Genomic DNA, 15,218 nt, shown 5'->3' with positions numbered 1-15,218 from the left:
AGGGAGTTGGACTGGGTGGCCTTAAGTATTTTCTGTTGCTCATGGGGGTTCCGTGTGGGAAGTTTGCCCCAATTCTGTCATTGGTGGGGTTCAGAATGCTCTTTGATTGTAGGTGAACTATAAATCCCAGTAACTATAACTTCCAATTGTCAAGGTCTATTTCCCCAAACTCCATCTGTGTTCATATTTGGGCATATTTGGGCATATGGAATATTCATGCCAAGTTTGGTCCAGATTCATTATTGTTTGAGTCCACAGTGCTCTCTGGATGTGGGTGAACTACAACTCCCAAACTCAAGGTCAATGCCCACCAAACCCTTCTAGTGTTTTCTGTTGGTCATGGGAGTCCTGTGTCCTACTTTGGGTTCAATTCCATCATTGGTGGAGTTTAGAATGCTCTTTGATTTTAGGTTAATTCTAAATCCCAGCAACTATAACTCCCAAATGACAAAACCAATTTTTTTGAGTAATGGTCACTCCTTGGGTTAGTAGGTGTCTTGTGGCCAAATTTGGTGGTAAGTTGTTCAGTGGTTTTTGAGTTATATCAATCCCACAAATGAACATAACATTTTTCTTTATATAGACCAGCTGTACCCGCCACACGTTGCTATGGGCAATCTTTCCTCCCTCTTTCTCTCCTTTCTCTCTCTCCTTTCCCTCTTTTTCTTTTCCTTCTTCTTTCTTCCTTCTCTACCTGTGTCTTTCCTCTCTTCCTTTGCTTTTTGGTTCCATCCTTCCCTCTCTCATTCCTTCCTTATTTCACTTTTTTATTTCCTTCTCTCCTTCCTTCTCTACCTTTCTTTCCTTCTCTCCTTCCCTCCTTTCCCCCCTCTTTTTCTCCCTCCTTCTCTCCTTCCTTCTCCCTTTCTGTGTATATGTGTATTGTGTGTATATATGCGTATATGTGCATGTATATATGTGTGTTTGTGTATATTCTATGTGTTGTGTGTGTGTGTATATGCATATATGTGTGTATATATTTATGTATATGAATATATATGTGTGTTTGTGTATATTCTATGTAAATGTGTTCTGTGTGTGTATATATATGCATATATGTGTGTGTATATATTTGGCATCCTTGAAGTGACTGGACTGACCTTGAAGGAGCTGGGGGTGGTGACGGCCGACAGGGAGCTCTGGCGTGGGCTGGTCCATGAGGTCACGAAGAGTCGGAGACGACTGAACGAATGAACAACAACAACATATTTGTGTATATGTGTATATATGTGTTTGTGTATATATGTGGTTTTGCACATGCGTTGTAATGTATTTTTTTATTTTTGGCTTTTCAAGTCTCTTCTTTTGTGTTTTTCAGTGTTTTTATGAGTGATGGTCACTTGTTGGCCTGAGAGGTGTATTGTGTCCACGTTTGGTGTCAATTCGTCCAGTGGTTTTTGAGTTCTGTTAATCCCACAAACGAACATTACATTTTTATTTCTAAAGATGACATATTGTTATAATGATTAATCACTCTGCTTTATGTTCAGTTTGGAACTCTGCTCAGACAGTTGGTCAATGCGACTTAAGCAACGTGCAGTCATTGAATTCTTGACAGCAGAAGGTATCAGCCCAAAGGAGATTACTCAGAGAATTCAAGCTGTTTATGGGGATTGTGTTGATGTGAGGACTGTGCATCGTTGGGCGAGTAAGTTTAAAGATGTTGAGGTGGGAACATCTGACTTGCGGGACAAACAAAGAGTTGGATGTCCTGTGACAGCAACCACCGAGTTTCACAATAAAAAGTTTGACAGATTGATTCAAGACAATCGTCGTTCCACTCAGAGAGAAATTTCAAGCATAATCAGCATTTCACAACAACGTGTGAGTCATATTATTGCTTTGCTTGTCTTTTGGAAGATCTGTGCACGACGGGTGCCCAGGATGCTGATGCCTGAAATGAAAGCGCACAGACTTGAAACTTCAGAGACTGGATCTCACCACCGTACGAAATCCTCCATACCGTCCAGATTTAGCACCATCTGACTTCCATCTCTTCCCGATAATGAAAGATCTGCGGGGACATCGTTCTGCTTCTGATGAAGACGGTGAGAGAACTGTGAGATGCTGGTTGCGGAAAGAGATTGTCGACTTTTTCTGTGACGGCTTCAGAAAACTTGTTTATCGTTGGCAGAAATGTATTATGATTATGTGGAAGAGTGAAGAGTGACAGTTAAAGAGCACATTCATAGAATCATAGAATCATAGAATCAAAGAGTTGGAAGAGTCCTCCTGGGCCATCCAGTCCAACCCCATTCTGCCAAGAAGCAGGAATATTGCATTCAAATCACCCCTGACAGATGGCCATCCAGCCCCTGCTTAAACGCTTCCAAAGAAGGAGCCTCCACCATACTCCGGGGCAGAGAGTTCTAAGGATTATTTCTGCATTTGATTCATTAAAATATTCCCATCCAAACCCAAGTAACGAAGGTGGAGGCATTACTTTTCATTCAACCCTCGTAGATCCTTGAATAGATGTAGCTGTTTTAAGTCCTGGAAACTGTGGGTGCAGAGAGTGAACTGTAATAACAATGTCAACAGGAATCTCATCCTCCTGATCCTTTCCTTTTGCCTTTCTCCCAGTCTCACGATTCCATTGTAGGGCCAGGAGTCTCAGAGACCCCCTTCACCCATTAGCAGTGGTCTTTAAGGACTTCAGCCACAGCAGCCACGGCCTCCTCGTTCATCGGGCAGGTGTAGAAGCCACTTTCGAGGGTATAGCGAGCGTGGAGGGTGCGCACTACGGCCGGATGGTCCGCCTGCTTCTTGGTGTCCACGGGGGAGGTGCTCTCCTTCAGCTTGTGATGCAGCATCACCAAGATGGCCTTTGGTTTACCTGGAAAGAGAATCAGAAGTAGTTCTGGAGGCAGAAGGGGTTGGACTGGGTGGCCTTTGGGGTTCCCTCCCAACTCTAGGATTCTATGAACAGAATGAACTGTCTTTTGCACTGCCTTTTGTTAATAGAATCCTAGAGTTGGAAAGGAATCCCAAATGCCATCCAGTCCACCCCCTTCTGTCACGCAAGAGGACACAAGCCAAGTCCTGTGGATTGACTGACATCCATCCATCCATCCTTGGTTTCAAAACCTCTGGGAAAGGAAACTCCACTGGATTCTAGCATCCAAGGGGAATGAATATCCTTTCCTGTCACTTGAATCCTTTTCCCCATTGTGCCCTTGTCCCTGTAGCAGCACGAAACAAGCTGGCCACTCCTCAATATGGCATCCTTTCAGGGGTTTCAACCTGGCCCCCATCTCCCTTTCTTTCCTCCAAGCTAAACATCTCAGCTCCCTCAGCCACTCCTCAGAAGGATTCACAATGATTCCTCCCTTTGGTCATTGTAGTTGGCCTTCTCGAGTCACCAGCAATATCCCGGACACAAGATTATTCCAGGTGAGATCTGACCAAAGGAGATAACAGTGGGACTATGACTTCCCTCCATCTAGATCAGTGTTTCTCAACCTGGGGGTCGTGACCCCTGGGGGGGGTCGCAAGGCAGGTCAGAGGTGGTAGCCAAAGACCATCAGGAAACAGTATTTTCTGTTGGTCATGGGGATTCTGTGTGGAAATTTTGGCTCAATTCTATCATTGGTGGGGTTCAGAATTCTCTTTTATTGTAAGTGAGCTATAAATCCCAGCAACTACAACTCCCAAATGTCAAGCCTATTTTCTCCAAACTCCACCAGTGTACACATCTGGGCATAGTGAGTATTTGTGCCAAGTTTGGTCCATCTCCATCATTGTTTGAGTCCACAGTGCTCTTTGGGTGTAGGTGAACTGCAACTCCCAAACTCAAGGTCAATGCCCACCAAACCCTTCCAGTATTTTTTGTTGGTCATGGGAGTTCTGTGTGCCAAGTTTGGTTTAATTCCATCATTGGTGGAGTTCAGAATGCTCTTTGATTTTAGGTGAACTATAAATCCTGGCAACTACATCTCCCAAATGAAAATATCAATCCCTCTCAAACCCACCTGTATTCAAATGTGGGTGTATCAAGTATTTGTGCTCAATTTGGTTCCGTGAATGGAAATATATCAGATATTTACATGGCAAAATTACAGTTATGAAGTAGCAACTAAAATAATGTTATGGTTGGGGGTCACCACAACATGAGGAACTGTATTAAGGGGTCACAGCATTAGGAAGGTTGAGAACCACAGATCTAGATAGAAGAGTCTGGTGGATGCAGCCTAGAATCTCATTGGCTTTTTTTTTAGCTGCAGCATCACAGTTGGCTCCTGATCACTATGTGGTCTCCTAAGAGTCCTAGAACCCTTTCCAATGGACTGTTCCCAAGCCAGGTGTCATCTAGCCTATATCTGCATATTTCATGTTTTCTGCCTAAGTCATGCTTCTGCTGTTTACTCCCAGCAACAGCAGAACAGAATCCCATTCCCATTGTAGGGCCAGGAGTTTCAGAGACCCCCTTCACCCCCACATCCAGACTTATCACATTGCTTTCTGTCGCCCAATACCCCAAATCTGTTTCTCGTTCTCTCCTTCCTCGCCCTCCTGAGGCCAAGGCTGCAGCTCAAAGGCACCCAGCTCTTCACACCAAGGAGGAAATGCAGAAGGGTTGGCTATGTGTGCAAGGACTTTTCAAAAAGGAGAGGCTTGGTTAGCCGTGGCATGCCTGGACTTACTGCCAAGACCCTCGAGAGCATTCTTCATATCGCTGCCCGCTGAGGTGGCCACTGGGCAGAAGACCAACAGGAAGTGGCCGGAACCCTCTCGGTACCTCTCCACCTTGAGATACATATGATGATAGGAAAGGTGGGCAGAGACCTTCTTTAAGAACTCGTTTTCACAGCCACCAGTCTTCCCAGCTACACGGACCTGGATATGGAAATCTGGAGAATGGGAAGGGAAGATAGACAAAGCTCTCTTGAGGTGTGTCTAGATTGCACTTTGGAGGTGTCACAATCCTCAGAGTCTTGAAGATCCCAAGAAAGAGGAAGCTGGAACTACACCCAAGGGGTCTTGCAGTGTCCTTGGTTCCCATGTGGGGCAAAAGGAAGGGGCAGCCGCCTGTGGGTCTGACAGGCCTCCTCAAAGCCCACTTGATGGCAATGAGATCTCACCTATTCCTGATCTCCAATGGCCCCAAAGCCCAGCCTATCACACAGGGTGGATGATGGGTGTATCTACACTGTAGAACTCATGTGGCTTGACACCATTTAATTGTCATGGCTCCAAGGTATGCTTATACCTGCTTTGAGTCTCATATTTTGAGAGGAAACATGGCTCATAGAATCATAGTTGGAAGAGACCCCCGGGGCCATCCAGTCCAACCCTTCTGCCAGGCAGGTAATCATAATCGAAGCACCCCCAACAGATGACCATCCGGCCTCCAAGGAAGGAGCTTCCAGCCAACTCTGAGGCAGACAGTTCCACTGTTGAAAAGTTCTTCTTACAGTCAAGAAGTCCTTCCTAATTTTCCAGCGGGAACCTGCTATTCTGTAATTTGAACCCATGCCTCTGAATCCCACTCTGCAGAGCAGTAAGGGGGAAAAGGTTTGTTAATATCTAAGCATAACAATGATAGTTCATTGTTGATAAAGTGTGCCTCACAGAAGACCACCAGTGGATCTGCCAGCTCAGCGTGACTCTGAACCCTGGACCCTCACAGCTACTAAGACAGATTCCAAGCAAGAGGAAGCTGGAACTACACCTAAGGCAGTGGTTCTCAACCTTCCTAATGCCACGACCCCTTAATACACTTCCTCATGTTATGGTGACCCCCCCCCCCCCCCCGCAACCATAAAATTATTTTTGTTGCTAATTCATAACTGTCATTTTGCTGCTGTTATGAATGGTAATGTAAATATCTGGTATGCAGGATGTATTTTCATTCACTGGACCAAATTTGGCACAAATATCCCATATACCCAAATTTTAATATTGGTGGGGTTGAGGAGGGACCGATTTTGTCATTTGGGAGTTGTAGTTGCTGGGATTTATAGACCACCTACAATCAAAGAGCATTCTGAATTCTACCAGCAATGGAATTGAGTCAAACTTGGCACACAGAGTTCTCATGACCAACAGAAAATACTGGAAGGGTTTGGTGGGCATTGACCTTGAGTTTGGGAGTTGTAGTTCATCTACATCCAGAAAGCACGGTGAACTCAAACAGTGATGGATCTGGGCCAAACTTGGCATGAATTCTCAATATGCCCAAATGTGAACACTGGTGGAGTTTGGGGAAAATAGACCTTGACACTTGGGAGTTGTAGTTGCTGGGATTTATAGTTGACCTACAATCAAAGAGCATTCTGAACACTACCAATGATTGAATTGAGCCAAACTCCCCACACAGAACCTCCATGACCAACAGAAAATACTGTGTTTTCTGATGGTCTTTGGCGACCCCTCTGACACCCCCTCACGACCCCTCCAGGGGTCCCGACCCCCAGGTTGAGAAACACTGACCTAAGGGGTCTTGCAATGTCCTTGGTTCCCAGGTGGGGCAAAAGGAAGGGGCAGCCGCTTCCTCAAAGCCCACTTGATGGCAATGAGATCTCACCTATTCCTGATCTCCGATGGCCCCAAAGCCCAGCCTATCACACAGGGAGGATGATGGGTATATCTACACTGTAAAACTCATGTGACTTCACACCAATTAATTGTCATGGCTCCAAGGTATGCTTATGCCTGCTTTGAGTCTCATATTTTGAGAGGAAATATGGCTCATAGAATCATAGAGTTGGAAGAGACCCCGGGGGGCATCCAGTCCAACCCTTCTGCCAGGCAGGAAATCACAATCGAAGCGTCCCCAACAGATGACCATCTGACATCTGTTTAAAAGCTTCCAAGGAAGGAGCTTCCAGCCAACTCTGAGGCAGAGAGTTCTACTGATGAAAAGTTATTCTTACAGTCAGGAAGTCCTTCCTAATTTTCCAGCGGGAACCTGCTATTCTGTAATTTGAACCCATGCCTCTGAATCCCACTCTGCAGAGCTGCAGGGAAAAGAAAGTTTGTCCATATCTAACCATAACAACAACTACGAGAAGCCACTGAAATCCACAAGTATGTGGACAATTTCAACAGAAAGGAGGAAGCCATGAAAATAAACAAAATCTGGCTACCAGTATTTTAAAAGCTCTAAAATTACAACAGCAAAACAACAGAAAGTAAACAATCAAGGACAGCAAGGCAACAAAAGATTGCCCCAGGCACTGCCAGGCCATCAAATGCTAATCAAGGTGGTCAGTTGAAACATTCACACCTAGCTCCAGCAGACAAGAATTCTTTGCCCCACCCTAGTCATTCCACAGATATATAAACCCATTTTCCTAGTTCCAACAGACCTCACTACCTCTGAGGATGCTTGCCATATATGCAGGCGAAACGTCAGGAGAAAATGCCTCTAGAACAGTGTTTCTCAACCTGGGGGTCAGGACCCCTGAGGGGGTCGCGAAGGGGTGTCAGAGGGGTCGCCAAAGACCATCAGAAAACACAGTATTTTCTGATGGTCATGGGGATTCCATGTTGTTAAGTTGAGCCAATTCTATCGTTGGTGGAGTTCAGAATGTTCTTTGATTGTAATGAACTATAAATCCCAGCAACTACAACTCCCAAAAGTCAAGGTCTGTTTTCCCCAGGCTCCACCAGTGTTTCCATTTGCGCATATTGAGTATTTGTGCCAAGTTTGGTCCAGATTCACCATTGCGTGAGTCCACAGTGCTCTCTGGATATAGGTGAACTACAACTCCCAAACTCAAGTTTAATACCCACCAAACCCTTCCAGTGTTTTCCGTTGGTCATGGGAGTTCTGTGTGGCAAATTAGGTTCAAATCCATCACCGGTGGAGTTCAGAATGCTCTTTGATTATAGGTGAACTATAAATCCCAGCAACTTCATGACAAAATCAATCCTCCCCCAATCCCACTAGCATTTACATGCATTGGGTATTTGTGCCCAGTTTAGTCCAGTGAATGAAAATACATCTTGCATATCTGATATTTACATTATGATTTATAATTGGAGTAAAATGACTGTTATGAAGTAGCAACAAAAACAATGTTATGGTTGGGGGTCACCACCACATGAGGGACTGGATTAAGGGGTCACGGCATTAGGAAGGTTGAGAACCACTGCTCTAGAACATGGCCATATAGCCCAAAAAAAGCCTACAACAACCCAACTACGAGTTCATTGAGGCAGCAGCGCTTTTAACAGAACAGGCTAAGGACTGTGTGAAGATTAAAGCAACCAGGACCCCATTGCATGGAGCCACAGCAGTTGAAGTGGGATCAAGCTGCCTTCCTTCTGCAGTGTAGATGCAGCCTCTGAGGGGATTCTATTGTGCAAACTGACCCTGGCGTAGCTGTGCAGGATAAGACTGTAATGCGGCACAAGCAAACTACCCCAGGACTGCACTTAGTCCGCCCTCCTCCCATCTCTCCCCTTCTCCTGCCCTGGTGCCATTTCCACCCACCTGTTTTAGACCATTTTGGAAATGAAATGGTTAGGTTTCCTGTCTTTTGGCTTCTCTTGGACTCCTGGAACTCTTGTTGCAGACACTGATTCTCAGCCTTGAGCCGGGATTCTTGTGCTTGCAGTTGCTTCTTTTCTTGCAACCGACGGTCAAAGGCTTTAGCTTCCCACAGTTTGACTTTGAGAAATTCCCTGACTGCAGGGTCTGGGAACAGGCTCACAGCCTGCAAGAAAAGGACGATCTGCAGGTTTCCAAGGAAGACAAGTACGGAAGGGGATCCCTCCAGAGCCGGGGGCTGAAGGGGCAGGAAGAGAATCCTGGGATTTGTACTTTTCTGGGGCAACTGGAATGGTAGAATCCTAGGGTTGGAAGAGACCCCAAGGGATATCCAGTCCAGCCTTTTTCTGCCATGCAGGAAGGCACAATTGAAGTCCTCCTGACAGATGGCCACCCAGTGTCTGCTTATAAACCTTCAGGGAAGGAGACTCCATTGGACTCCTAGGGGGCGGAGGTTTAGCACAGCTGGTAAATCATCAGCAATGGTAAGATCTAACAACTAAAAGGTTGCAAGGTCGAAGCCCTGGGTTGGCATGAGCTGCCAACTGTGATCCTAGCTCATTGTTTACCTAAGCAATTCGAAAACAGCTTTAGCTGTAATTAGAGAAATTGGGTACTGCTAAAAGTGGGGGAGGTGTTTTATGATGCCATAAAGAAAAAAGATCAGAAAATGCTGGGCGACCAAAAGGAAGGAGGAAGTCCTGATGGCACTTCGTCATAGAGGATGGAGCACTGGACTCAAGCCCAACCTCCACGGCACCTCCTTCCCTTCTGTCTGTCTGTCTATTGTCTATACAAAGCGGCATTGAATGTTTGCCGTGTATGTGTACTGTGACCTTCCCTGAGTCCCCTTCGGAATGAGAAAATAAAGTGTTATTATTATTGTTTATTATTATAGGCCAAAGTCTAGGTGGCCATCTGTCAGGAGGGCACCAACTGTGTGTTCCTACCCTTGGCGGTCCCAAATCTAAAGAAATATGTCCTGCTCTGGAGTCCAGTGGGGTCTCTTTCTTTCTCTGGGGATTTTAAGCAGAGGCTGGGTGGCCTCTCTCTGGACTGATTTGAATGTGCTTTCCTGAGTGGCAGCAATGGGAGGACTAGATGGCCTTTGGGGTCCCTTCCATCTCCAGGATTCTATGCCTAGTGAAAGGTGTCAGGGTTTGGTGCCCAAAGAGTCCTTTGGAGTCTGCCTGGTGCATCTGTTTCCAGCCTGGGACAGAAGGGGACATACTCACCTTGAGTTTGCAATGCAGATATTCAACCATAACATCATTGGACATTCTGTCTACGTCTGAACCGGTTCCGCTTCCAGATGCCTTTAAAGAAGCAAAAGGAGGAGTCTCACAATGATATTGAGCAAGAAACAGCCATTTTGGGGGAGGGGGGATGCCATTCACCAGGCTGGGTTCCCCCTTCTGTCTGGCCTGTCCTTCCATCCCTTAAAAGGAGAGGTCTTCTTCTCCCTGGGTCCAAATTGGGCCTAAAACCCCTGCTTTTGCTCCATAGAGCCTTGACCTGTCAAGCAGGTTAGAGTTTTCCAGAAAGAGTGCAATTGTGGGGAAATTGTGGAGACTCAGGAGCTAGGCTAGGATAGTATCCATAGGTTGAAATTGCTTGACTGCACCAGGCCCTGCCTGATCTTGGAAGCTAAGCTGGGCCTGCCTTGGTTGGGCACTGGATGGGAGGTCGCAACAAGCCCCAGGTCCTGTGAGCTCAATTCGGAGGAAGGAACTGGCAAAGCCATACCTGAGGATGCCTGGCCTAAGTCTTGAATGTCAGGACTGGGGGGGGGGGGGAGCCTGACCAATGAGGGTGGTCTGCCCCTATCAGGGAGGGAGGACAGTTGGGAATGTAGTGTAGGATATCTATATTCCCACAATTTGTCCACGAAACAAAACACACAATAGCATATCCACACTGTATGTGTGAGTGTATAGGTTAAAGGTAAAGGTTTTTCCCCTGACATTAAATCCAGTCATGTCCAACTCTGGGACTCTGGTGCTCATCTCCATTTTTTACCTGAAGAGCCGGCATTCTCCGTAGACACCTCTTAGGTCATGTGGCCACTGGCATGACTGCATGGAGCGCCCTTACCTTCCTGCCAGAGTGGTACCAATTGCTCTACTCACATTTGCATGTTTTTCAACTGCTATATGAATTGAAAATCATTCTATCTATGTATTGTCGAAGGCTTTCATGGCAGGAATCACTGGGTTGTTGTAGGTTTTTTCAGGCTGTATGGCCATGGTCTAAAGGCATTCTCTCCTGACGTTTCGCCTGCATCTATGGCAAGCATCCTCAGAGGTAGTGAGGTCTGTTGGACCTAGGAAAAAGGGTTTATATATCTGTGGAATGACCAGGGTGGGACAAAGGACTCTTGTCTGCTGGAGCTAGGTGGGAATGTTTCAGCTGACCAGTATTAAAAAACTCAAAAATTAACATCTACATGAAGCTACCTGAATTAATGCACATGCAATATCAACAGCAAAACAACAGAGAGGAAACAAACAAGGACATCTAATCACCTCTCAACAAAAGATTGCTCCAGGCACTGCCAGGCCATCAAATGCTAATCAAGGTGATCAGTTGAAAGAGTCCTTTGTCCCACCCTGTTCACTCCACAGATATATAAACCCATTTTCCTAGTTCCAACAGACCTCACTTCCTCTGAGGAAGCTTGCCATAGATGCAGGCGAAACGTCAGGAGAGAATGCCTCTAGAACATGGCCATATAGCCCGAGAAAACCTACAACAACCCACATTCTATCTATCTTTTACAACTTGGCAACATACACATGTTGGCAGAGCAACAATGAGTATGTATGGGTGTGTGGAGTTGTGAAAATATACCTGAATTAATGCACATGCAATATCATTCCCCACAATAACCCCTCAAGACATGCACTCCAGCAGAGCCACTTATTTCCTGCGTGACTGTGTGTATTTGATGGGGACAGTTGAGGAAATATGTAGGTATTCTCCACAACTTCCTTTCAACACAGACATTAGCATATCCACATCCGTATGTGTATGCATGTGTGTGTGTGTACATGTACTGCATCTCTCCCCAAAGAAAGAAGGAGACAAAGCCGGAGGGAAGGTTGGCCACAGCAACGCGTGGCTGGTACAGCTAGTAATTATAATAATCACTATATCACACGATAGTATTTGCCTCCGGGTGAGAAAGGTCACTTCCTAGTTGGGTCTACCATTTAAAAAAAGAAAACATGGGAAAAGTTTATTAAACTTCAAAGACATTTTGGAAGGGTAAACATGGCACCTTTTCAATAAGGAAAGTTTCAAACTTTGGAGTTTCAGGAAACAGAAGGATATAAAAACAAAACAGATTTAGTTTGTGAAGTGGAAAGTCAGGACTGAACAATCAAACAGAAAACACTTTTGAGCCAGGAAGAGAAAGTTTCCCAAGTTTAGTTACATTGTGTTATTATGATGAGTAGAATCACAGAATCAAAGAGTTGGAAGAGACCTCCTGGGCCATCCAGTCCACCCCCATTCTGCCAAGAAGCAGGAAAATTGCATTCAAAGCTCCCCTGACAGATGGCCATGCAGCCTCTGTTTAAAAGCCTCCAAAGAAGGAGCCCCCACCACACTCCCCCTGGGGCAGAGTTCCACTGCTGAACGGCTCTCACAGTCAGGAAGATCTTCCTCATGTTCAGATGGAATCTCCTTTCCTGTAGTTTGAAGCAGTTGCTCCATCATGTCCGAGTCTCCAGGGCAGCAGAAAGGAAGCCTGCTCCCTCCTCCCTAGGACTTCCCCTCACCTCTTGATCCCTGGCCCTCATCCTCTCAGTCTTCTCTTCTTCAGGCTAAACATTTATTTATTTATTTACAGTACTTATATTGCGCCCTTCTCAACCCGTAGGGCCAGCTCTGCCATTGTTCCATTGCGTCCTAGTCTCCAAGGAAGCAGAAAACAAGCTTGCTCCCTCCTCCTCCCTGTGGCTTCCTCTCACATATTTATACATGTCCCTCATCATATCTCCTCTCAGCCTTCTCTTCTTCAGGCTAAACATGCCCAGCTCCTTAAGCCACTATTCATAGGGCTTGTTCTCCAGACCCTTGATCATTTTAGTCGTCCTCCTCTGGACACATTCCAGCTTAGAATCACTATCTCTCACCACTATTGTGGTGCCCAGATCATTATCTCATTACCATCATGTGAGAGCCGTTCAGCAGTGGAACTCTCTGCCCCGGAGTGTGGTGGAGGCTCCTTCTTTGGAGGCTTTGAAACAGAGGCTGGATGGCCATCTGTCGGGGGTGATTTGAATGTAATTTTCCTGCTCTGGGCTTGTCCTTTGCTGGCTGGGCTCTGAGCCTGATGGATCCTTAAGAGTTTAGTTCAGGCCTAGGCCAACTTGGGCCCTCCCTCCTTCCTTCCTTCCTTCCTTCCTTCCTTCTCTCCCTCCAGGTGTTTTGGACTTCCTACTGCCCGAAAAACCTACAACAACCCAGTGTTTCCCCATGGTTGTGATGATGGAACCAGTGAGGGAAGAACATGGCTCACCAGGAACAAGAGTCCTGGCGTAGAGGGAGAGGCAGAGAAGGGCGGGGGGGGGGGTCTCCTGCTTTCCGGAGTCCAAAAACACCTGGAGGGAAGTCGGGAGGGCTCAAGTTGGCCCAGGCCGGGCGTATTTCCTCTGGGCGATCTAGTTCTCCTTTGGCCGGATGGAAAGCCAGAAGGCGCTTCTTTGGCTGGCCTGGCCTGGCCTGGGCCTGGCCCTGGCTTGTAGAGTGGCTTGTAGATCTTCTTCTGAATGCGCACAGACAACATTGTCATCAGCATACTGGAGTTCTATAACCTTGGTTTTGGCTTTCAGTCTGCTGAGGTTAAACAGCTTGCCATCGGTCCGATAGATGACTTCCATTCCGGTGGGAAGCTTCCCATCAACAAGGTGAAGTATCATAGCGATGAAGATAAAGCTATTGTCCTCCCAACCCTGCTCTATGCCTGCGAAACGTGGACTCTCTACAGACGTCACATGCAACTCATGGAACGATTCCATCGGCGCTGCCTCCGGAAAATCCTTTCCCTTTCCCTTTCCCTTTCCTTTCCTTCCTTCTTTGCAGAAAGTGAGGGCGAGGGGGCTTCTCCGCCTGGTGTCCTCTCCTCCTCCCCCCCCCCCGGGAAGGGGCTCCTTTGGCACCAAGGCCAGCCTGGCACTTGTTCGGGGGGCTCTCTTTCCCTTCAGGAGGCAGCAAAGGGCCGGAGAGCCCCTGAGCATGGGCAGAGAGCCGGTAGGCGGGGGTCCCCTCTTCCTCCTCTGGCTCCTCTTGCTCTTTTCCTTACCTGTGCAAGAGGGTCCCAAGGCGCCTCAGATAAATCTTCCTCGCTGGGGGGCTCTAGGGGGTCTTCTTCCGCCCCTCCCTGACCTTCAGGAGAGACCCCCGGGCTCGCCTTCTCGGGCCGCCAGAACAGGTAGCCCTCCGGGTCGGGGACCTCCATCTCCGCCTCTGCCACGGCCGGGAAGGAAAGCGAAAGCAGGGCAGCAAGAGGAGGAGGAGGAGTCCTGGGATCGGGGCCCCTCCCCTCTCCCCCCCCATCCCCTTGGCCCCGCCCCCTGACCCCCCTCTCGGGTGTGGAGAGCCCCCCCCTTGCCCTTCTCTGCCTATCTCCCTGCACAAGGACTTGTTCCTGGTGAGCCATGTCCTTCCCTCACTGGTTCCATCATCACAACTCTGGGGGAACACTGGGTTGTTGTAGGTTTTTCGGGCTGTGTGGCTATGTTCCAGAACTATCAGAGGCGGCCCTAGGTAATTTTCAATGGTAAGCAAGCAGTATTTTGCCCGCCTCCCACTCCCCCCCCCCAACCAATCACTGATATATATTTTCTGTTTGTTGTGGGAGTTCTGTGTGCCATATTTGGTTCAATTCCATCATTGGTGGAGTTCAGAATGCTCTTCGATTGTAAGTGAACTATACATCCCAGTAACTACAACTGAGGAGACAGGAAACAATGCGATGTGGCGGCAAAAAAAGCCAATGGGATTTTGGCCTGCATCAATAGGAGCCTAGTGTCTAGATCTAAGGAAGTCATGCTCCCCATGCTCTATTCTGCCTTGGTTAGACCACACCTGGAATATTGTGTCCAATTCTGGGCACCACAATTCAAGAGAGATATTGACTCTAAGCTGGAATGTGTCCAGAGAAAGAGGGCGACTAAAATCATCAAGGGTCTGGAGAACAAGCCCTATGAGGAGCGGCTTAAGGAGCTGGGCATGTTTAGCCTGAAGAAGAGAAGGCTGAGAGGAGATATGATAGCCATGTATCAATATGTGAGAGGAAGCCACAGGGAGGAGGAGGGAGCAAGCTTGTTTTCTGCTTCCTTGGAGACTAGGACGCAATGGAACAATGGCTTCAAACTACAAGAGAGGAGATTCCATCTGAACATGAGGAAGAACTTCCTGACTGTGAGAGCCGTTCAGCAGTGGAACTCTCTGCCCCGGAGTGTGGTGGAGGCTCCTTCTTTGGAAGCTTTTAAACAGAGGCTGGATGGCCATCTGTCAGGGGTGCTTTGAATGCAATATTCCTGCTTCTTGGCAGAATGGGGTTGGACTGGATGGCCCATGAGGTCTCTTCCAACTCTGATTCTATGATTCTATGAAAGCCTAGAAAAGACAGTCATGCTGGGGAAAGTGGAAGGCAAAAGGAAGAGGGGCCGACCAAGGGCAAGATGGATGGATGGCATCCTTGAAGCGACTG

The 15,218-nt window shown here is 47.2% G+C and overlaps 1 protein-coding gene across 1 annotated transcript in view; it reads right to left on the bottom strand.

The window, feature by feature from the left end:
* Positions 1-1,460: 1,460 nt before the first annotated feature.
* Positions 1,461-15,218, bottom strand: part of LOC132761789 (uncharacterized) — a 29,357-nt gene continuing 15,599 nt past the window's right edge. Inside the window, exon 5 of the mRNA XM_067471626.1 lies at positions 1,461-2,836. Coding sequence (XP_067327727.1) covers positions 2,634-2,836 — 203 coding nt within the window. The 3' untranslated portion in view covers positions 1,461-2,633. The remainder of the gene's footprint in view (positions 2,837-15,218) is intronic.

This window comes from Anolis sagrei, chromosome 1 (genome assembly GCF_037176765.1).
Source record: "Anolis sagrei isolate rAnoSag1 chromosome 1, rAnoSag1.mat, whole genome shotgun sequence".
NCBI lineage: Eukaryota > Metazoa > Chordata > Lepidosauria > Squamata > Dactyloidae > Anolis > Anolis sagrei.
Note: the sequence above shows the minus strand (reverse complement) of the source record. Positions and strands in the feature narration are given on the sequence as shown.